Genomic DNA, 23,427 nt, shown 5'->3' on the forward strand with positions numbered 1-23,427 from the left:
AGGGACCGAAGACCGCAAGCTGAAACCCGAGCGTCTCTCCAGCTCTGGCGTCCATGTCTCCGGGGCGGAGCAGGGAGACCCCAAACACCCGGCTCTTGCAGGCTCCGGCAGTGGAGAGGATACTGGACTCCCCTCTCCTTGTCCCAGCTAGTCCCAAGTAGCCTGGTCTGACGGGGGACCACTGGAGCTTTCACCGCCCTGAATCCCCTTAGACACGCGCAGGTCTAACTCTGGGATAGAGGCGGGTCTCGGGCGCCCCCCACCCCTCCGCCTGTCCCGCAGCCTCCGGAACAGCGCAGGTGGGACTAGAACAGCGCAGGTGGGACTAGAATAGCACACACGAGATGCCCGGGGCAAAAGCTGGCCAAAACAGATATGGAGGCCGCACCTGGATGTGTGCATGTGCGTGTGCACGTCTGTGTGAGCGTGTGTGACAGAGGTTGCGGTCGCGTCCGCCCGTTTCACCTGAAGTACGGTTTCCCTGGCAGAGGAATGAAAGAGAAACTGCCATGTCTGTTCAGTGTCATTAAATCAGCACCCTTTCCTCCAACTCTCTAAGTTGTATTTTTCATGCAATATTAGAGTCCATGCATGCGAAACTATTTTCCCACTACAGTCTGAACCTTCATCACTGCGCCCAGCCAGATTTCGGGGTCCCAGCTCCAGTTCCACAGGAGAACTTGGAGTCTCAGGGCATGCATCCCTTGCTTCTCTCCGGGCGTCTTTGTAACGCGGGATTCCCCAGCGGTCCCGGGTGGTCGCTCCCGGTGGGCTGCGCTGGGCCTGCCGCAGCGCATGGTGGCAGGGCAGGCGCTAGGACCGCGGGGTGTGTGGCTGGCGGCACTACCTTAAACCCAGCTAAAGCTGATGCTGCGCCACTCAGCGAGCCTGCCGGGCTGCGCAAGGCTAGCGCTCCGCCAGTCACCAGGCTGGAGCCCGCGCGGCAACACCTGTTCACGGCTGCAGGACGCACACGATCTCCGAACGCTGCTCCCTTGCTCGCCTTCGGCAACCCACGCTGAACCAATGGACCTCCACCGAGCTGCCGTACGATTCTAGATCCCAGGTTTAGACGCCTAAAGTTTTCTTCTTTTTGCTTTATCATATTATTATTGATTTTTTGGAGGGGTGTGCAGGAGGGGAGAGTCTTCACCGCTTTCAACGTGAGATTTTTTTTTCCGCTGGAAGGATTCTTGCTGATGTCTGCAGAGTCGGTTAGAGTAAAAACGGCGCATGCCTTCCCCAGAGTCAGGACCCGTGGATTCTGACGTAGCCTGTGCATCTTAGAAATCCTATAATAATGCCTAGACATTGAAGTTGCTATGGTCATTTCAATCTGGAACCAAATGGAGAAACTACGGATTTTTTCTCTTTTGACGGCCGGCTGGGATGCAGACCTTCCTGCTTGCTAGGAGCCGGGATCTACCCGTAGAGATACATAGATGTGTTTATCAGTATGTCAGTGTGTGAGTATACAGCACTGGTTTCTTAGGTTATTAGTGGTTTGACCTTGAACCTGTGCCAGTGAAACGGCAGATTACTTTTATTTATGCATTTCATGGATTGAAGAAAACAACGCGTGCTCCCCCCCCCCTCGCCCCCCTTCCCCTGCAACCGCAGTAAGGGAGGGGAGTTGGATATACCTCGCCTAAGATCTCCCGGGTTGGCACCATCATTATTGTTTATCTGTGTGCTCCAGGCAGCCCAGCCTTCTGATGGCTCCCTTAGGTGAAGTTGGGAACTATTTCGGTGTGCAGGATGCAGTACCGTTTGGGAATGTGCCCGTGTTGCCGGTGGACAGCCCGGTCTTGCTAAGTGACCACCTGGGTCAGTCCGAAGCAGGGGGGCTTCCCCGGGGGCCTGCAGTCACGGACTTGGATCATTTAAAGGGGATTCTCAGGCGGAGGCAGCTCTACTGCAGGACTGGATTTCACTTGGAAATCTTCCCCAATGGTACCATCCAGGGAACCAGGAAAGACCACAGCCGTTTCGGTAGGTATACCATTAACACTATCGTGTCCGTGCCTTAACAGGTCGGGATTTTAACTATCGAGAAGGGGTTGGTCGGGCAGGGTGCAGGAAGGCTCTCTTCCTTTTTCTGCTCCTGTCTGGCCAGCTATAAAAAAAAAAAAGCCTCCGGAATTGCAGGTCTTTGCCGCTGGCTGGCACTGGTGCAAGTCTACATTGAAAGGCTTTCCACCGCCGCCCCCCCCCCCCCCGCCCCAAGGAAAGGCATGATTTATAAATATCACACAAGTCTCTTGTTCTTTTGCATCAGTTACTTGGGAAGATCGGGTTTAGGAAATTGTTGTTGTTTTGATGGACCAATTCCAGGCGTTTAAAGCTTTAATCATTAACTACTGAAAACTTAAAAATGCATTTACCTGAAAGCATGAGTTTTTATAATCTGGTGCCCCAATTAAGGTTTTTGCCCTTCCCCCTTTCCCTTAACAAGTATCCTGCTTGAATTGTAAATGAAACATATTGATCCCTGCCGTGAGGGTCTGCACCACTTGGGTGAGGTGCTTGCTGGTGCTTGCTGGTAGAGTTTTCAGTTGGGAGGACTGAAGTCACATATTAGACTTGGAAGGGCCGGAAGCTCATTGGGGGCGCTTGTCCTTACAGCCATCAATTACTGCAGTTTTTCATAGTGTGCAGCCTGTGTGGGGTTCCAGGGTAGCTCTCTAGTGTGTGTGCCTACGAAAAGCTGCGAGGTGATTCTAAAAAGCAAGCAGCACCTAGGATTTCACCCTCCCAGGAGGGTACTTGTGACTCAGCATGGAGGCTGCAGAGGAGAGGGCTGGTGACTGGCCCCTTTCATGCTTACACACACGTGCCCGCTGGGCCACCCTGAGCCCAACATCCAGCACAGTCCAGGTTGGAGATTCTGGGTTTTTACCTTTATTTACACACAAAAAAATAAATAAATAAACAAGAAATAAAAAGCACCAGTTTGGGCAACCAGACTGTTGGAAGGAGTTAACTTTTGAGTGGACCCACCTGACAACACTTAAAGTGGGTCGTAAAAAACAAAGTCCTGCGGTGATTTTCTCTCTCCAGCCTTCATGCCAGATGTTGACCACAATCTAAACTATCAGTTTTAGTTTTGGGGGGCTGTGGATCAGGCCAGAAGACGAGCAGGATTCAGGCCTGGGATGGGATGGCCCAGCTTTTTCTCCTTTTGCTCCTTCACCCCTCACCAGCCTCAGCCCCAAGCTGAACCTGCTAGTGCAAATATTTCTGGCTGTCTTAAAAATGAAAGGAAAAAAACAAAAAAGGTAACTCTTGGCTTTGCAATCATTCCTTTGAGCACCACCCCCGCCCCCAGTTGGACAGCTCTGGTGGTTGCACAGCGAAGACCAAACTTTGCAAGTGCTGCCCTGGGGCCACTCTAGGGGCTGCCACCGTGTTCCCCGTTCGTTCCAGGACAAGGACAGTAGGTGCTGTGTGGGGGACAGCTGGAGTGTCAGGGTCGCAGAGGCTGCCCTGAGTTGGGTTGCGCATGTGGGGGTGAGCTGCGGTGGAGGGGCAGGCACCTTTTTGCACCGTGAGGGGAAGTGGGTCCTCCAGCTCCCGGCAAGCAGGTGCCGGCTCCGGGTCCAGTCCTAGGCGCTTTCGGAGGTCGCCCACCCAGTTCCGTGTGGTCCTAAGGCACTCCATGTTCTGCACCCCTTCTGCCGGTGCTCCCTTGTGGTGCTAGGCGGTCTCCGGACTCTTGTCCGGGGGCCATGGGTGATGGCTTGTGTACTTAAGGCCGCAGTTTGGGAACCAGGTTTTTGGCCCAAGTTGAACCCCTTCCTTTCTTTGTGTGTGTGAGTGTCCGTGGGGCTGACAGCCGCGCCCCTTGGTTCCGTGATGTTTTTCGGTGTGGGAACCGCTGGAGGCGAGCACCTCGCTGAGGAAGACTTGGTGGTGGGGATTGAGGACAGGCTGGAGATCGAGCCTGACTTCCCCTGTCTCGGCCCAGATCCTTCTTTCTCTTTCAAAAGTGCACAGTCAGGGCTCATAGAGTCCCTAAGCTCCGCGGCACCGGGAGGTGGGTGGGGGCCCTTTCAGAGGAAGGGGTGGGCAGGGGGACAAAGGCTTGTAGAGGCGGCCGAACAGCGGTGAGCTATTGTTAACCCCTTCAAGGAGCCCAGCTTAACTGTGGTGGCCCGCAGCTGCTTTCCAGCTTTGGGGAGCCCAGGGCGCCAAGGGGCACACCGGGCAGGGCAGAGCCGGGTGCATTGTGTGAACTGGCTGAGCCCGGTCTTTGAAGGACCCTCAGAACCACTGTGCAGCAAGACTGTGCCCCGTGTAGAAAGATTATGGGATGTGCCAGTGGGGCTCCCCATGCCCCAAGTTTTTTATTATTATTTTATTGCAGCCACTTTTAGGGTAGGACATTTGCTGCACGTATTCAAACCATTCAAAATCCACGAACTGCCACTGGGAGAGGTGGATGCAAGAGAAGGTGAGGACCACAAGGGTGGGGAGGATCCAAGAAGTGCGTTCTGGGGTCTGCAGACAAGGACGGCTGGTACAGTGACTGAATAAAGACCTTAAAATGACAACAAAAAACTAGACCTTGTCACTTCCCCCAGCCCCACCCCCGCCCCATACTGGGTGTTGGAGAAAAGTGTCACCAAGGAAATGACATTTCTACTGTTTAGACTTGCCTGGTTGGCAGGGGGATTGTGTGTGGGAGAGCAGGGAGCACAGGCCCTCTGTCGGTCGGGGGTAGGGAGCTGAAGGGTCAGCAAGAGCTGGTGGGTGGGCCAAGGGCGCTCCTGCCGCTCAACTCAGTGGTGCTACTTTCTGTGGCTTGGATGAAGTTGAATGGGTGGCTGTGCACAGTGGGGGTAGGGAAGAATGATTTAAGTCTTTCATCTGGTTGCAGCGAGACTGGCCCCTGGGGTGACAGCAGTGTGGTGGTCACCGGCTGCTAACAGTGTGGCAAGGTCCCAATATTAGCAACCTCTGCAGTATGTTGTCTCCTGATCTTGCTGCGCAGCCACACCCAGAGGAGTCCAGTATCTTAGGACCCAGCACTGGTGGAGTGGGGAGGCTGCGGCAGCGCATTACACTTGGCATCTGGCACCCGCACCTCTGTGCTTCTTCTCCCAACTCTCCTCTAGGGACAATGTTCTTACCTTCAGTGTCTTCTCCTATTCTCTGAGAAAAGAGTAGCTGTGGAGCAGGGGTGGGCTAGTTTACACTTTGATACAGAAGGTGCATCTTCCACCTGGAGTGAACCGGCAGGAGGAAACACACTGGAAAATGACCTCCCCCCCACCTCAGGTGACTGAGGCTTCGGGTAAGCCTGATAGTGATACAGCAGCAGCAGTGCAGGGGACACAGTAGGGGGAGGGGATCTTACTTTCGTCCTAGCAGAAGCTACTGAGGTGACAACGTAGGTGGGACCTTGAGGGAGCCCTGTGTTTTCCTTTTGGGGGTGTTGGTGTGGAGTTGAGGAATTGGGGATTGTGTCTCTGGGGTACAGGCTGGAGGAGGCAGACGTTTCATTTCCTATCTTTTTTTCTCTTTAAAACACTTGATAGGCAGAAAAAAGTGAGCAGAAGAACATCAATTGAGACAGTGGTCATGTAGAAGAATAAAAAAGTGAGTGTTGGGCCTGATCCTCTATTTTACTTTCACAGGGGAGGAAGCCTGAGCTGTTTACCCTGGCCTTCCTTGATGGACAGATGGCCTGCTTTTCTGGCTGTACCTTGTGGCCTGGCATGCTGGCCCTGCAAGGACCCCAGATGAGCACCTGAACTGGGGCTGCACTTCAAAGGGTCCAGATGTCAGGTGGAAATTGTATGAGAGAGGAGAAACACGATAGCATGATTTTTTTTTTTAAAAAGAGGTTAAACCAATCTTATTTCCAGAGTTTTTTGCTCTTTAAAAAATTCTGTTCTGTGTGTCTGACTCTTCAGCATCTCACTAAGGTAAAGACTGCCTATTTAAGGATCTGTTTTCAGGATTGGTCCAGAGTCTTGAAAAATGGTGGGGTTATTACTATCATTCAGGTAGTCATTTCTTAAGTAACCCTGAGATTTGCTTAAGTTGCTGCTCACTGGATTTTCTGGGATGCAGGCCCTGAGATGACTGACTGGGTAGCTGTGGTATGGGGTCGCTGACTGAGCAGGAAACTCTCTGTAGTTGTGAGGAGGGGGTGGTACTCTGTTTTCAGAAGCCTAATGTTATGCCTCTCTCCAGTCTGCATACATTCTTGTCCTCTAAAGAATGCAGCTCTGTTAAGTGTTGGGGGATTTTAGGCCAGGGAGCTGTTTAACGTGGGCCAGAGTGGAGCAGCCTCTGCCCACCCTTCCACTTCCCAGGGCTGGCCTTGTTATGTCCTTGGAGATGAGGCCCAATAAAGGGGGTTCTTGGGAGCTGAGCCAGCTTTGGGTTAATTGCCCATTTGAACAGAGCTCTGGGGATCATCACTATTACCTGCTGAGTCTGGAGAAGGATAAGGGTCTGGTGTGTGTGTTTTTTTTTTTTTCCTGAAGTGGTCCCAGGAACTGACCTGGCCTCTTGTATACCAAGGATGACCTTGGACAGCCTAAGAATCTCTGGAGCTCAGTGAGCTCATCCTCACTGGGAATTGGTGGCTACTGTGAAAGGGAATTGCCAAATAACACTAGACATGGACCCTGTGTTTCCCAAGTACCTCCATCAATACACATTACTTGAGGATGTCTAGGTTGTGTCTGCCTAAGAGGAGAGACAGCCATGGTACACATGTAAGGGCCACAGTTTTAATTTTAGGCACAATCCCACCATTCCCTCCCTCCCTTCTTCTCTTCCTTACTCTTTCCTTCCTTTCCTCCACTCTTGTTGATCATTAAGAATTTAAATGTTTCCACACAAAAGCCTTCTCCTGGGCTTCCTTTGGGCTGCACACTCATATAAACAGATAAGAGGGGGGTAGGCCATACTCAAATAAGCACAGTTGGAAGCATATGCTTGGCTCTGGCTCAGGCCAAGAGACAGATGAGTTGACCTGGTTGAGGTTATAGAGCTCACTGGGGACAAGATGGTACTATGAATGGTAAGTATTCCAGCCCGGCCCAGGTCTGTGTGCGTGTTTGTGGTGAATTGCCAGGTTGCCAGGTCTTTCTGACTTGGGAGCATGGCCGTGACTGAAACATTTGGGTGTTACAGTTGGTTTCAGCTCACTGAGACAACCTCATGAGAAGCTGGACTATTCTTTTTTCTTTTTAAATAATCCTCACCTGAGTATATGCATTGAGGGGGGGGGCGGTGAAGGGAGACAGAGAGAGAGAGAGAGAGAGAGAGAAAGAGAGAGAGAGAGAAACATGTCAATCAGTTGCCTTCTGTATGCACCCTGACCTGGGATCAAACCCTCAACCTTATGGTGTACCTGACAATACTCCAATCAACTGAGCTGCCTGGCCAGGGCTGGACTGTACTTCTGCGGTCTTTACTTTTCAAGGAGCTTCAGAAATATGGATGGTATTTGAGGTGATGAAATCTTTTCCACCTGGGGTTACTAGATAAGTAGTTCCTTTGCAAATGTGAGCCCCTTGGAGGCTTGTACCAGGTACTTTTAGGAAACTTCTCTGTCTCTACTTCCCAAGACCATCTTTGGACACTGACTATTCCCTAATTGGCTCCCTCTCACTGCATTCACCACATTGCTATCATATTCATCTGTTTATTTGTCCTTTCTTCCACTAGATGGGGAGAGCTTTGAGGTTATAGGGCCTAGATTATATCTTATTCATCCTTATATACTCAACAAGTGGCCTGATGCTTGGCTTTCAATAGTCATTTACAATTTGTAGGTTGAATAAGTCACTGCAATGAATTATAGCTAACTTGATGTAGGAAAAGAAAGAAGATAGATATCTTAATACTTTTATTCCCAAAGTATATAATAATTTCAGAACTTACATTCTTTAACATAAGATCTGTGCTATGTGCACATAAATGATTTACGTAAATAGTCCACACATACAAGATATGTCTGCCTTCCCAATGTCTGCATGAGGAAGGAGCGGAGTCCCAGTGGCTTGCCTGTCCTCATTTCCTCTGCTGCTTCTAGTCCTGCCCATGGGATCTGTGGAGTCTGACCTAGGCAACATCTTCTAGTCAATAGTCATGGGATAACTATACACAAATGGTACATAAATCATGAATTTGTGAAGAAAAGCGGGGACCAATGATAAGATGTGTGCAATGAATGAGGAGATGGCATTTGGAGTCTGGTTGCTTGGTGTCAAGCTATTTAATACCCTTAAACCTCACTCTCCTCATTTGTAAACTGAAGATTAAAATATTGTAATGATTAGGATTGTTCTGAAGACTGAATGAGAGAAGGCATCTCATTCAGCATAGATTAAATTCTCAAGTGTTAGAGCTATTAGACTGTCAACCTTCTTGATGTTCTGCATACCATCCAGTCATGTGGATTTGTCAGGTTATATATGTCCTATTTCTTCTTGGGCCTGATGCTCACCATTGGCCAATATTTATTATTAGTTCTCAGAGCTGCATCTTGACTAGGGAAAGAAGAAAGGTCACCATATATCCACTTAGAAGATACAAGTATTTTTTTCTTATGATTAAACCTTTCCCTGAAGACATGGTTTATCTAATTGGTCAGACCTCCAAGGGGACAAAATATTTCCTGTCTCTCATTATATGATGACAGTTGGACATTAATGAATTCCTGACACTAATTTCAGGATAACTGTGACCTATATTGTGCTATGTTTTCTGGTAGCTAAGAAGAGATTCACATGTATGTGACTCCTAGTAGTAATTAAATGCCAAAATTGTAATTATTTTCAACCATAACAGTTAGAAATAGTACAGTGAAACAGACTTGGTTGCATGAATAAGGGTGAAATGACTCTCATGGGAATATTGCCTTGTTTGTCTTTCCATTAGCTTTGTGAGGTAGGAAAGACCATAAATAAACTTGCTTATTTTTGGTGTATCTTCCATTATAGAGTCACAGAGTATCAGATCCAAAATGTAATTTGTAATTTCTCTTTTTATTTTTTCATATAGTATTTCACATTCTGTAAAAATAAATAATGTTTCAGGTTCAGATAGGTATTCTCTGAATTATAAACACAAGATATTTGTTGCATTTTGTATGTATAAAACCATTAGGAATGCCCTTTTATAAGAAATATCTCTTGTCCTTCACATTACCTTGGAACTCTTTATTACATTTATATAGTTCATGTATTTTTTTTTAAGTTAAATTTCTTGGGGTGACATTGGTTAATAACTTTATATGGATTTCACGTGCACAATTCTGTAACACACCATCTGTATACTCCACTGTGTGCTCCCACCCAAAGTATAGTTCTCTTCTGTCACCATGTATATGTCATATCTTCTTGTCATTGTAGCACGGTCTATGTTTGTGAGAGTTGAAAAATTAACTGTTTAAAAAAATACATGTAAGTGCTTTTTTATTAGTCACATTATTCTTAGTTTTTTCTAAACTCTAAAATGTAAGTAAATTTTTTAATATTTGAAGATTTAAAAAATTCAGTATTTAGTATGCATTAATGTAAGGTCTTTACAAAGTCTAGCACTTTATAACACAATTGAGAAAATGGCTAAGCGGCAAGTAATATTAGCATTGTCCCAAATACCCGATTGGGTAATCATGTGAAGAAAACAACAGTATAGTTAGAAAAATTGAAGCTCCTGTTGTATGGCCATAAAATTCTGGATTTATGCCCAGCTTAGTGTTTTTATTCTTAGTGAGGTAAGTAACTAGAAAGAAGGAAGTAAACGAAGGTCATTATGTTCATTTGTTTTGGGAATATAGTATTCCATGACTATTTTAATCCAGGAGTGTTTGTGAAATCTGCATTTTTTCCAGAATATAGTTCTATCTTAATTGCTTAACGATTACTGCTAGGCTTAGATAACTACAGCAAAAAAAAATACTTTGTTTAAGCAGAAATATTTGGGATGTGTGTAGGCTATCTTAGTGTTCTGAATGGAGCTCAATATACAGTAGAGAGCTGGATAACTTTCTGTATAAACCAATCAAGTTAGCACCTCATCCTCAATTTGAGGGACATAAGACTATTCCCTGAATGGAATTTTTTTCTGATCTATGCCCATACACAAATGCTTAATTTCATATTTATCAACTGTAAGTAAAACTGGACACTCTTCTTATACCTTTCAGTTTCATTAGAATATGTATACTGGTTTATGTCATATCATTCTCATCATATCTATGTAAATACTAGCTTTTTATTTTTAAAATGTTATACATCATGTTGATAAGTATTATTGTATCATATTATTATAGAAGTTAGTTCTTTTAATCCTCACTCAAGGGTATGTTTATTGAGAGAGAGAGAGAGAGAGAGAGAGAGAGAGAGAGAGAGAGAGAGAGAGATGAAGAGGAGAGAAAGAAGGCGAGAGAGAGATTGGTTGCCTCCTTTTGCACCCTGACCAGGAACCTACAACCTTCTGGTGTACAGGATGATGTTGCAACCAACTGAGCAACACAGCCAGGGCTAGGCATTGGTTTTAAGAGAAGACACTTCCTTAAGGAGTGTGAGATTATCCCATTTGGGAGCTAGGCTTAGTCCTCTTTGAAACTTCTAGTAACACTGAGACTCTAAAATCCTCTGACTTGTCCTTCATCTTCTGCCCTTTGTCTTGTAGGCATTCTGGAATTTATCAGTATAGCTGTGGGCCTTGTCAGCATTCGAGGTGTGGACAGTGGACTCTACCTTGGCATGAATGAGAAGGGGGAGCTGTACGGATCGGTAAGTACTGTGAGAGACTTCAGAACTTCTATGTTTCATGCTGGCTTGAATGTACTTTCTCTAGGTTGTTACAGCCTAGATGAAACTGAGTCTGTTGGGAAGGAGAGTAGGAGCTTTTACTTTTTTGAGGCAAATCATTTCATTTTTATTGATAAATATCAGACCAAGATTTTCACTACAGCAAAGTTTCTAAGAAAGTGCTTTATTCATATGCCAGACCATTTTCATTATCAAGTACATAAAAAAATCTGTGTGTGAAAAATCTCATCTTCTTGTATTGAATGGGAGTTATTTTCAAAATGAGTTAAAATTATCTTCTCCCAAGCTTTGCTAATCATTGTTTAAAACTAAAAATAGAGCATGAAGGACTTTCTCTGAGCTACTTGAGATTTTCATTATGGAGACAGAAGGGAAATGGAAGTTATCGTCAGATTTTCTTGTATGGAGAATATAAATATAATTATTTGCAAATAGTGAGTTTCTTGTTTTTGTCTCTCACTTATCATCTACAATGATTGTGAGCTGCCAGTAGGAGGCAGTGAAGTATTTATGGTACCTAGCAGGTTCCAGGCACTGTTCTAGGTGCTCAGGGACATCAGTGGATAAGACAAAGTCCCTGCTTGTGCTTTAAGAAGAAAGACTGACTTCTTTGTGTCTTTTTAGTGGTGCTAGCACAGTTTATAAAGCACATTGCATGGCACACAGTGGATGTTTAAAACATTTTTGCTGAGCATATGAATATGAATAGTAGATTACTAATCATTATACATTAACTTGAGTTTTCAACGCAAAACTTGTAACGACATCAACCTTTAATTTTTCATTCCCATTATGATCACATGGGAATTTAATCCACATTCTCAGCCAAAGGAGAACTTGGATTAGAATCTACAAAAAGTTGGCAATTAAAAGAGGCTCAGGGTGGGAGAAATTCTGGAGATCTCTGTCAGTAGGACTGAAGGGCATATGCATATACGATCAGGAGAAATTTTGTATAAACAGCTCCTTTCCTATGTACATACCAGTAAGTGTGTGTGTGTGTGTGTGTGTGTGTGTGTGTGTGTGTGTACAGGACTTGGAAATAGTATCAAACTTTAACTCAAAAACTCCAGATGACAATAAATTATGGCTTGTTTAATTTGAATATAGAACACACCATTTTTAATGACTCAAGGATGGTTTTCCTGCCTTGGTGAAATTTGAATCAGGTTTGGTTGATTTTGTTAGAAAGATAAGTTATTTTAAAAAGCTCTTCCTTGAGAGAATAGATTATTTTAAAATATGTTTTTAAGTACAGGATTGAGATTAACTTTTTTGTTGTTGTTGTTGTTTTTAGTTTAATCATTGTTCAAGTACAGTTTTCTCTGTTTTACGCCCAAACCAGCCCACCCATAAACCCTCCCCACTTCCCTCCCATTGCCACCCTCCCCCTAGTTTTTCTCCATGTGTCCTTTAAATATGTTCCTGTAAACCCTTCCCATTCTCCCCTGAAATTCCCTCTTCTCTCCCCTCTGGTCACTGTCAGTCTATCCCCTATTTCATCCCCTTTGGTTATATTTTGCTTGTTTCTTTGTTTTGTTGTTTAGGTTCCTGTTAAAGGTGAGATCATATGGTATTTGTCTTTCACTGCCTGGCTTGTTTCGCTTAGCATAATGCTTTCCAGCTTCATCCAAGCTATTGCAAAGGATAGGAGCTCCTTCTTTCTTTCTGGTGCATAGAATTCCATTGTGTAAATGTACCATAGTTTTTGGATCCATTCATTTACTGATGTGCATCTAGGTTGCTTCCAGCACCTAGCTATTGTAAATTGTGCTGCTATGAACATTGGGGTACATAGGTTCTTTTGTATTGGTGTTTTAGTGTTCTTAGGATATAGTCCAAGCAGTGGAATTGCTGGGTGAAAAGGCAGATCCATTTTCAGTTTTCTGAGGAAGTTCCATACTGCTTTCCATAGTGGTTGTACCAGTCTGCAGTCCCACCAATAGTGCACTAGGGTCCCCTTTTCTCCACAATCTCTCCAACACTTGTTGTTTGTGGCTTTGTTTCTGATGGCCATTCTGACTGGTGTGAAGTGGTATCTCATTGTGGTTTTAATTTGCATGTCTCTGGTAGCTAGCAATATTGAACATCATTTCATGTGTCTCTGGATCCTCTGTATGTCCTTCTTGGAGAAGTGTCTGTTCAAGTCCTTTGCCCATTTTTTCATTGTGTTCCTTGTCTTCTTAGAGTGTAGTTGTGTAAGTTCTTTATATATTTTGGAGATTAAACCTTTGTCTGAGGTATCATTGGCAAATATGTTTTCCCATACATATGGTTCTCTTTTTATTTTGATACTGTTTTTTTTAGCTGTGCAGAAGCTTTTAATTTTGATGAGGTCCCATTTGTTTATTCTTTCCTTTATGTCCCTTGCTCTAGGGGACATGTCAGTAAAAAAGTTTCTGCATGGAATATCTGAGATTTTCCTACCTACGTTCTCTTCTAGGACTTTAATGGTGTCATGGTTTATATTTAAGTCTTTTATCCACCTTGAATTTATTTTTGCATAAGGTGTAAGTTGGTGCTTGAGTTTCATTTTTTTGCACGTAGCTGTCCACTTCTCCCAACACCATTTGTTGAAGAGGCTATTTTTACTCTATTTTATGTTGCTGCCCCCTTTGTCAAATATTAATTGATCATAGAGACTTTGGTTTATTTCTGGGCTCTCTGTTCTCTTCCATTGGTCCATGTGACAGTTTTTATGCCAGTACCAGGCTGTTTTGATTACAGTGGCCTTGTAATATAGTTTAGTGTCAGGTATTGTGATCCCTCCTACTTTACTCTTCTTTCTCAAATTTACAGCAACTATTCGGGGTCATTTATGATTCCATATACATTTTTGAAGTGTTTGTTCTATGTCTGTGAAATATGCCATTGGTACTTTAATAGGAATTGCATTGAATGTGTAAATTGCTTTGGGTAGTATGGACATTTTGATTGTATTAATTCTTTTTTTTTTTTTTAATTTTTATTTATTTATTTATTTTTAGAGAGGGAAGGGAGGGAGAAAGAGAAAGAGAGAGAAACATCAATGTGCGGTTGCTGAGGGCTGTGGCCTGCAACCCAGGCATGTGCCCTGACTGGGAATCGAACCTGTGATGCTTTGGTTCACAGCCTGAGCTCAATCCGCCAAGCTACGCCAGCCAGGAGTGATTATATTAATTTTTCCAATCCATGAACACGGTATATGTTTCCATTTGTTTGTGTCTCCCTTGATTTCTTTCCTGAGTGTTACATAGCTTTCTAAATACATGTCTTTTACCTCTTTGGTTAGGTTTATTCATAGGTGTTTTATTTTTTATTTTGCTATTTCAAATGGTATTTCTTTCTTGATTTCTGATTCTGCTGTTTCATTGTTGGTGTACAGAAATGCCTTTGATTTCTGGATATTGACTTTGTATCCCGCTGTTTTGCCAAATTCATTTATTAGGTCAAGCAGTTTTTTTGGTGGAGTTTATAGGATTTTGTATGTCAACTATCATGTCATCTGCAAACAGTGACAGTTTTGTTTCCTCCTTTCTGATTTGGATGCCTTTTATTTCTTTTTCTTGTCTGATTGCTGTGGCTAAAACTTCCACTACTATATTGAATAGAAGTGGTGAAAGTGGACAGCCTTGTCTTGTTCCTGATCTTAGTGGAAAAGATTTTAATTTTTGCCCATTGAGTATGATGTTGACTGTAGGTCTCTCATATATGGCCTTTATTATGTTGAGGAATGCTCCCTCTATTCCCGCTTTGCTAAGTGTTCTTATCATAAATGGGTGCTGTACCTTATCCAATGCTTTTTCTGCATCTATTGATATGATCATGTGGTTTTTGTCTTTGCTTTTGTTTCTGTGATGTATTACATTTACTGATTTGTGAATATTGTATCATCCTTGCATCCCTGGAATGAATCCTACTTGGTCATGGTGTATGATCTTTTTAATGTTTTGTTGGAGGCAGTTTGCTAGTATTTTGTTGACAATTTTAGCGTCAATGTTCATCAGCGATATTGGCCTGAGGTTTTCTTTCTTTGTTGTGTCTTTATCTGTTTTTGGGATTAGCATGATGCTGGCTTCATAAAAAGAGTTTGGGAGTCTTCCATCTTTTTGGATTTTTTTGAATAGTCTGTGAAGAATATGGGTTAGCTCTTCCTTAAATGCTTTGTAGAATTCTCCTGTGAAACCATCTCGTCCAGGGCTTTTGTGTGTTGGGAGTTTTTTGATTATTGCTTCAATTTCTTTGGCTGTTATTGGTTTGTTCAGGCTTTCTGCTTCTTTTTCATTGAGTTTTGGAAGATTATATTTTTCTAGAAATTTGTCCATTTCACCTAGGTTTTCAAATTTCTTGGCATACAGTTCTTTGTAGTAATTTCTTACAATCCTTTGTATTTCTGTGGTGTCAGTTGTAATCTCTCCTCTTTCATTTCTGATTGTGTTTATTTGGGTCTTCTCTCTTTTTTTCTTGATGAGTCTGCTGAAAGGCTTGTCGATTTTGTTTATCTTTTCAAATAACCAGCTCTTGGATTCCCTGATCCTTAGAATTGTGCTTTCAGTCTCTATGTCATTTAATTGTGCTCTGATCTTGGTTATTTCCTTCCTTCTGCTTGCTCTGGGCTGTCTTTGTTGTTGTTCCTGGAGTTCTTATAGATGTAGGGTTAGGTTGTTTGTTTGAAATGTTTCTAACTTTTTTAGGTGGGCCTGTGTCACTATGAACTTCCCTCTCAGGACTGCCTTGGCTGTGTCCCATATGTTTTTGGTTGTTGTGTGTTCCTTTTCATTTGTTTCCAGAAACCTTTTGATTTCTTCCCTAATATCATTCTTGACCCATTCATTGTTTAATAGCATGCTATTTAATCTCCATGATTTTGAGTGCTTTGAGGTTTTTTCCTTGGGGTTGGTTTCTAGCTTCAATCCCTTGTGATCCAAGAAAATGCTTGGTATGATTTCAGTTTTCTTGAATTTGTTGAGGCTTGTTTTGTGTCCTATCATGTGGTCAGTCTTTGAAAATGTTCCGTGTACATTTGAAAAGAATTTGTATTTTGCTTCTTCAGGATGGAGGGCTCTGTATATATCAATAAAGTCCATTTCATCTAGGGTATTGTTTAATGCCACAATATCTTTGTTGATATTATGTTTGGAAGATCTGTCAATTTTTGATAGTGGGGTGTTAAAATCCCCCACAATAATTGTGTTGCTCTCGATATCTTTCTTGAAATCCTCTAAGATTTTCTTTTTGTATTTGGGTGCTCCTATGTTGGGTGCATATATATTTACAATATTTATGTCTTCTTGGTGGATTCTTCCCTTGAATATTATGAAATGACCTTCTGTGTCTCTATGGACCTTTTTTTGAAGTCTGTTTTGTCTGATATGAGTATTGCTACCGCGGCTTTTTTTTCCCTGTCCATTTGCTTCAAAGATTTGTTTCCAGCCCTTCACTTTCAACCTGTGTAGGTCTTTTATCCTGAGGTGGGTCTCTTGTAGGCAGCATATGTGTGTGTCATGTTTTCTTATTCATTCAGCTATTGTATGTTTTTTGATTGGAGCATTTAATCCATTTACGTTTAAGGTTATTATTGATAGGTACTTATTCCTTGCCATTTTTGTATCTGTGCTCCTCTCTCTCTTTTCCTTCTCTTCCTTAAAGCAGTCCTTTCAGCATCTCTTGCAGAGCTGGTTTGGTGGAGGTGTATTCTTTTAGACTTTTTTTTTTGTCTGGGAAGCTCCTTATTTGGCCTTGTATCTTGATTGAGAGCCTTGCTGGGTAACGTAGCCTTGTTTGCAGGCCTCTGGTTCTCATTACTCAGTATACTTCTTGCCATTCTCTTCTGGCTTGGAGTGTTTCCATTGAGAAGTCAGCTGTTAGCCTTATTGGGACTCCCTTGTATGTTACTTCCTGTTTTTCCTTTGCTGCCTTTAATATTCTCTCTGTGTCTTGAAATTTTGCCATTTTAATTTTGATGTGTCTTGAGGTGGGCCTCTTTGGGTTCCTCTTGATTGGGGCTCTCTGTGTTTCCTGTATTTGTGTGATGTTTTTCCCTCATCAAATTAGGGAAGTTTTCCATCATTACTTTTTCAAATAGGTTTTCCATCCTTTGCTCTTCTTCTTCTCCTTCTGGTATCTCTACTATACGGATATTATTACATTTCATATTGTTTTGCATTTGTCTTAATCCCTCTTCATTCTTTCTGAGCCTCTTTTCCTTTTCTTGCTCTTTCTGGGTGTTCTTTTCTACTTTATCCACTAGCTCGCTAATCTGATGTTTTGCTTCATCAATCCTGCTTTTTGTTCCTTCTACTGTGTTCTTTAGGTCAGAAATGGCATTCTTCATTTCCTCTTGGCTTTTGTTGATAGTTTCTATTTCCTTTTTCATGTTGATATAGTTTGCAGTGAGATCGTTGTAGCTTCCCTCTAGTTTCTGGTAGCTAATTGTGAGTTCATTGAGCTTCCTGATAATCATTGTTTTGAACTAAATATCTGATAGTTGAGTTGCCTCTATTTCATTTAGCATTTTTTCTGAGGCTTCCTCCTTTCCCTTCATTTGGGGATTGTTTCTTTGTTTTCTCATTGTTCATGGGATTCTTCTTGTTAGCCTCAGCTTCTTAAATTGATCTGTTCTGGTTCCCTGTGATTATGATGTGAACTTCTGTGGTAGAATACCTGTGAGATTCTGTGGTGCAGTCTCCTTCATGTACCCTGGTGTTCACAACTTCCCCCTACTCTTTTTTGTGATCATTTGGAGGAGTAAGGCAAAATGGTTTAAGACAGTAAGACAGTATTCTATGTTATTTACATTAGTAGCCAGTAGAGAAGAGATGGGATATCCTTTGGCTACTTATAGTGTTAACCGTAATCCTCCACCCCACTAGCCACATTTTAGAAAGGATGGAAAGAAGGTAAGACTCTTATTGGGGACAAAAGGATTGTTAGTTGGATCTAGAAAGCTGTGAGGCTATGGGAGGTCAGGTTCTGATGTAGGGTTGGAATAAAGGTTAGTAAATAGGAGTAGTTTGTAAAAGAATGGAGGCAACCCCCACAATAATATAGTTCAGGAAATTGCCAAATGGGCTGCGATCAGGCAGGGGTGTTGAGTAGTATTTACAATTGTATGAACTAAGTCTTATTTACAGTAATATTAAAGCAATAATCACGTGGCAGAATCTATGAGATCTAGATAATAAGAATAAGTAGTAAAGAATCTTGAGAGGTGTACTAATGGAACACAAATGAAGGATAGTGAATTACCAACACACTGTGACTGAGATAACAGGGGGAACCTATCAAATGACAGTATAACCAGACAAGCAAAGAAGATTATACAGAAAGAAAAAGAATAGCAAAATACTATTAAAATAAAAAATGTCAGAAAAGTGAGAAAAAGATAATACAAATTTGCAGTAACTTGCAAGCTCAAAAAAAAAAGGCAGAAGATGGAATGCAGGAGAGATAAATTTGGAGTGGAAGGAATAATACTAGGATGAATGGAAGAGAAACATAAGGGATTGAGTGATATAAAAATAATAATTGAAAAATTAAAAGTCACTTAAAACACAAGATAAAATCAATCAACCAACAACAGCCAAAAAAGAAGAAGAAGAAGAAGAAGAAGAAGAAGAGGAAGAAGAGGAAGAAGAGGAAGAAGAAGAAGAAAAACCCCCAAAAACCTCTTGTTGGTTTCTAACTGGCCAGACCAGTTTTTCTGGTCTTGCTGGCTTCAGCAGGCTGAGGGGTGTTTGAAATGCTTATCATTCTTCCCAGTGAAAACTCAGAAAGTCTCTCAGGTACTGTTCCCAGGGCCAGCAGGGCGCTCTCCCCAGAGCCAATCTTACTTTCCCCTACAGGACCCTAGGCACTCCCGACCATTCTCTCCTGAGCTCACTGCTGTGGTCTCCTGGGCTCTGGGGCCTCCACAGAGCTCCTGCGTCTTTCTGGGTTCACAATGCAAGCTCCGGGGTCACAAGGAGACGCTCCCTTCCCCCAAATTTCACCACGGGCGCTCTGTTCTCGGAAAGCACCCGCATCTTTTTCGGATTTACAGTGCAAGCTCTGGGGATCGTAAAGGGGCACGCATTTCTACCAATTTTTCAATTTTGGGCTCTAGGAACCCTCTAAGTGCTGCGTCCCTTCCGGGTTTACAGCGGGAGAGTCAGTATTCCCAAGGGGGTGCCGCTTCCACAGTTCACCACCTCAAGCTCCAGAAACCCAAGAACACCTGCACCCTTTCCTTGTTCAGGGCTGTGAGGTCTGGGTTTTCCATCCATCCACACAGCCACCGGGCTGGGGGTGCGGGCGCACATCTAGGCCGCCCCTGGTCTTGGTGGCTGGAGGCACTCACTTCACCCAGGGCTATGGGTGGGTGCTCGTAGCCCCTGCGTCCCTGCGCGATTGTCTCCCAGTCCAACTCCCCTCTCTGTGCCTTCAAGCCACATGGTCTCCCCTGGTGTTGCTCAACCCTCATTGTCTGGGGAGGGAGTGGTGACTCCGCTCTCCTGGGTGCCCTGACGCAGACCCTGGGGCACGGGCCTGGGAGCTGCAACCCCCCTGGTCCCTGAGCTGATGATCCCTGGGTCCCTGTTGTCCTGAAGCAGTCTCCTTACTGTCTGATTTTTCAATGTCTGCTATAATTTTTGATGTCCTGTTTTCAAAAATGTTTTGGTAACCTAGGCCACTTGCTCTGTTCCTCCGCCTATCCTCGAGTTTCTCTCCCCTGCACAGAAGCAGAGAATCACACTCCCTCAAGCAAAGCCGCCATCTTTTCCCGAGTTTAACTTTTTAAATATAGTTCTTGGTTTTGATAAAGTTATTTCCTAAATTATTTTTGTGAACATTTTAATTGCAAACATACAAGACGTAAAGTGGCTTTTCAATTTTTAAATATAAAGTGATAATTCTCCTTTTGTCCCCACCTCCATTTTTTTCACCTTTAGGCATATAATATGGATTTAAGTCAGGCACAGTTGAACTCAGTAAAATGCTTTTTGTATGTGGGACATAATCTGACCTCCTCTGAGTGGCAGAGACTATTCATCATAATAATCTCCAAACTTTTGAAATTATATACCACCACCAAAAATGTTTTTTGAGTATGGATTTCAATGATGCATATTAAATCACTTTAAAATTATATATAGTTCATAGGTGTTAGCTTATAAACATATATTAAGGTAAATGTTTTTCAAGGATACAATAACTGAGTCAACACAAATGGAGACTGGACTATTTGTCCCCTGCTCTGGGGACCAACCACCTTGCACACTTCTCCAAGAACCTGCCCCTTAGAAAGATGACCTGTCTTTTAGATGAAATGGCTCTGTAACTGTGTGACCACATGACCGTATGACTGTGTGACAATTCCCGAGGTTTGCTGCTTGACAAGGAGCAAATGAAACTTTGTGTTCAGCGCAGGGGCATCACATTTGTTGTCTGGGCTCATCCTTGTCTCTCCTTCTAGATTCTTTAAGTGGCCACCTTACCCATCTATCCTTTTATCCTGCTGACCTCCTGCCTGTGTGGCTCCATCTGTAGCACAGGCTGGGGACAGAGTAAGGGCTCAGGCCCTCAGTGAATACCAGTGACAGAAGTATCTGAAAAGGTGGCCAGGGCCAGAAAGTTGGAGAATCCCATTATGACAGGTTTTCTGTGATTCTCATAAGCTTTGTTTAGAGTTTTTGGAGCCCACAGAGGTTGGGGCTAGTAGTTGACTTCTCACCTCCACTGCCTGACATCAATGTGGCCACACAGCCACAGGGCTAGCTGACAGTCCTATCACAGCAAAGGAGACAACCCAAGAAAAGGCAAAAAATGCTTGTCTCCCTTCTGTACTTGAGAAATGCATACCTTCTCACAAGTGTGCCCTGGTTTGGATGCTGCTTGGAGGAAAGTGTGAAAAGGAAGGCATATCCATGCTGTGTTTCTTTTCTGTAAAAATATCTTAAGTGGTTTGGTGTGTGCTGCCTTTCCCATCTCCAATTCATTCTCCACACCAAGGGAGAATTACCTCCACAACCCACAGATGAGTGTCCTCAGCTCAGACCCCTTTTCATGCTTGCCTTTGAAGTCCAGTGCCCACCTTCTTTTTTTTAATTTCTATTTTAAGTATATTTTATTGATTATGCTATTATAGTTGTCTCAATTTTTCCCCCTTGCCCTCTTCCACCTGGTAGCTCCCTTCTCTACAGCAGTGCTCCCCTTTAGTTCATGTCCACGGGTTGTACATGTAAGTTCTTTGGCTTCTCTATTTCTTACACTATTCTTAACAACCCCCTGACTATTTTATACCTACCAATTATGCTTTTTATCCTTGCACTTTTATTCCCATTCTCCCCCTTCCCCTCCCAGCTGATAACTCTCCAAATGCCCTGTTTTGGTTGTTTACTTTGTTTTTAGATTCAGTTGTGGATAGTTATAATTTTTGCTTTTTTAATGTTTATAGTTTTGATCTTCTTTTTTAAAAAAATAAGTCCTTTTAATGTTTCATGTAATAATGGCTTGGTGATGATAAACTCCTTTAGCTTTACTTTGTCTGGGATGCACTTTATCAGCCCCTCCATTGTAAATGATAGCTTTGTTGGATAGTGTAATCTAGGTTGTAGGTCCTTGCTTTTCACCATCTGGAATACTTCTTGCCTGGAAAGTTTCTTTTGAGAAATCTGCTGATAGTCTTAGGGGAACTCCTTTGTAGGTAACTCTCTGGTTTTCTCTTGCTGCTTTTAAGATTCTGTCTTTATCTTTAACCTTTGGCATTTTAATTATGATGTGTCTTGGTGTGGTCCTTTTTGGGTCTTATTTGTTTGGGACTCTCTGTGTTTCCTGGACTTGTATGTCTATTTCATTCACTAAATTAGGGAAGTTTTCTTTCACTGTTTTTCCAAATAAATGTTCAATTTCTTGCTCGTTTTCTTCTCCTTCTGGGAGTCCTATGATTTGGTGTTGGCACATTTGGAGATGTCCCAAAGGTTCCTAAGGATCTCGTCATGTTTTTGAATCCTTGTTTCTTCTTTCTGTTCTGGCTGAATGTTTATTTCTTCCTTATGCTCCAAATCGTTGATTTGAATTTTGGCTTCCCTCCCTTTACTGTTGTTTCCCTTTGGACTTTTCTTTATTTCACTTAGTGTAGCCTTCATTTCTTCCTTTATGTTTTTGCCACGCTTATTGAGTTGCCAGAGCATCCTGATCACCAGTGTTTTGAACTCTGTATCTGATAGGTAGGCTATCTCGGTTGTTTAGTTCTTTGTTTGGATTTGTTTTTTCTTTTCTTTCTTTTGGGCCATATTTCTTTGTCTTGTCAATTTGGCAGCCTCCCTGTATTTGTTCCTATGTATTAGGTAGAGCTGCTTTGACTCCCTGTAAAAGGCACCTGTAAATTGTGTAGGGTGGAGCCTTAGGTAAGTTCGAGGGTGGGGCGACCTGTTTCACCACTGTGTGTGGGGAGACAGCTCAGAGAAGGGACTGTGCTGCTGCCTGGCTTCTGGGGGTTTGCCAGGCATGTGCCCTATTTCCAGTCACTTCACCCACTCCCTGTATGTGACCGGCACCCTGTCAGCTGTTGCCCTAGTATTGAATCCCAGAGTGGGTGGGTTTGTGTGCGTTTTAAGACCGTGTGGGCCCTTTAAGGGAAATTTACTGAAAATCTGATAGTTTCATCTTCTGCTCCAACCCCTACTCATTTTTATAGCCAGAAATCATGGGGATTTATCATCCCATGGGGCTGTGTGGTCTGGCCTGGGGCTGGGATCACTTGCTCCCAAGGTATCCCTCCCAATTTTTATCCACCACACATGAATGTGGGACTGCCCCTGCCAGTTCTGCTGTCACCACTGCCTCTCTGTGCCACACTGTGTCTCCTCATCTTTCCACCCTGGCTTCCTATTTCTACCCCTCCTACCTGTGTGGATGAATGTGGCTTCTTTAAATCCTTGGTTGTACAACTTCCATATAGTTCAATTTTCTGGTAGTTCTGACTGTTACTTGTTTTGAGATTTAGTTGTAATTCTTTTTGTGGTTGCACAAGGAAGCGAAGCCTGTCTACCTATGCCTCTATCTTGACAACAGTGCCCTCATTCTTTGGTGATACCATCAATAATGTCGCAGACACTGTGCCAGTTCCATCCCTTGCCCTCTTTCCCTGTAGAATTTGAGTTGTGTACTTGCTATTCTGTCTAATTTGTACATATGATCAAGTTAGCCCTTTTCTCTAGTGTGCCTTTCTCTTCTCTACCTGATAAAGCAGCATTCTTTTTTTAAGATTCAATGAAAATATTGCTTCTTCTGCAAAACCTTCACCATACTGGGTTCCTAACTTGAACCCCTGTAATTCTATTTAGCAGTTCTGGTGTTTTCCTTTGGGCCCCTGTAGCACTGCCTATATTTTCATGGTCACTCATATAACAGTACTATGTACAGTGTAATTAGTTGTATTTCTGTAATTCCCTAATGCTGCTAACATAGCCATGGCCCTTGTACATGCTAGGTGCTCAATAAATGCTTATTGGATTGAAATGAATGAAACATTGTGATTTCTTTTTATGGTTCATTGAACACATGGGTGTGGACCTTGTTGTATGGTCAGTGTATCATAGGACCCAGATCTGTAGATCTTAAGGCTCTGCAAAGGATTGAGTTTTAATAACTAACAGCTCTG

At 43.1% G+C, this 23,427-nt stretch overlaps 1 protein-coding gene across 1 annotated transcript in view; it reads left to right on the forward strand.

Annotated features, from left to right (window-relative positions):
- The first annotated feature begins 933 nt into the window (after positions 1 to 933).
- FGF9 (fibroblast growth factor 9) overlaps positions 934 to 23,427 on the forward strand; it is a 40,626-nt gene continuing 18,132 nt past the window's right edge. The window contains exons 1-2 of the mRNA XM_045844955.1: positions 934 to 1,992; positions 10,663 to 10,766. Coding sequence (XP_045700911.1) covers positions 1,716 to 1,992; positions 10,663 to 10,766 — 381 coding nt within the window. The 5' untranslated portion in view covers positions 934 to 1,715. The remainder of the gene's footprint in view (positions 1,993 to 10,662; positions 10,767 to 23,427) is intronic.

The sequence above is a fragment of the Phyllostomus hastatus genome, unplaced genomic scaffold (assembly GCF_019186645.2).
Source record: "Phyllostomus hastatus isolate PE091 unplaced genomic scaffold, TTU_PhHast_1.1 phas_contig_41, whole genome shotgun sequence".
NCBI lineage: Eukaryota > Metazoa > Chordata > Mammalia > Chiroptera > Phyllostomidae > Phyllostomus > Phyllostomus hastatus.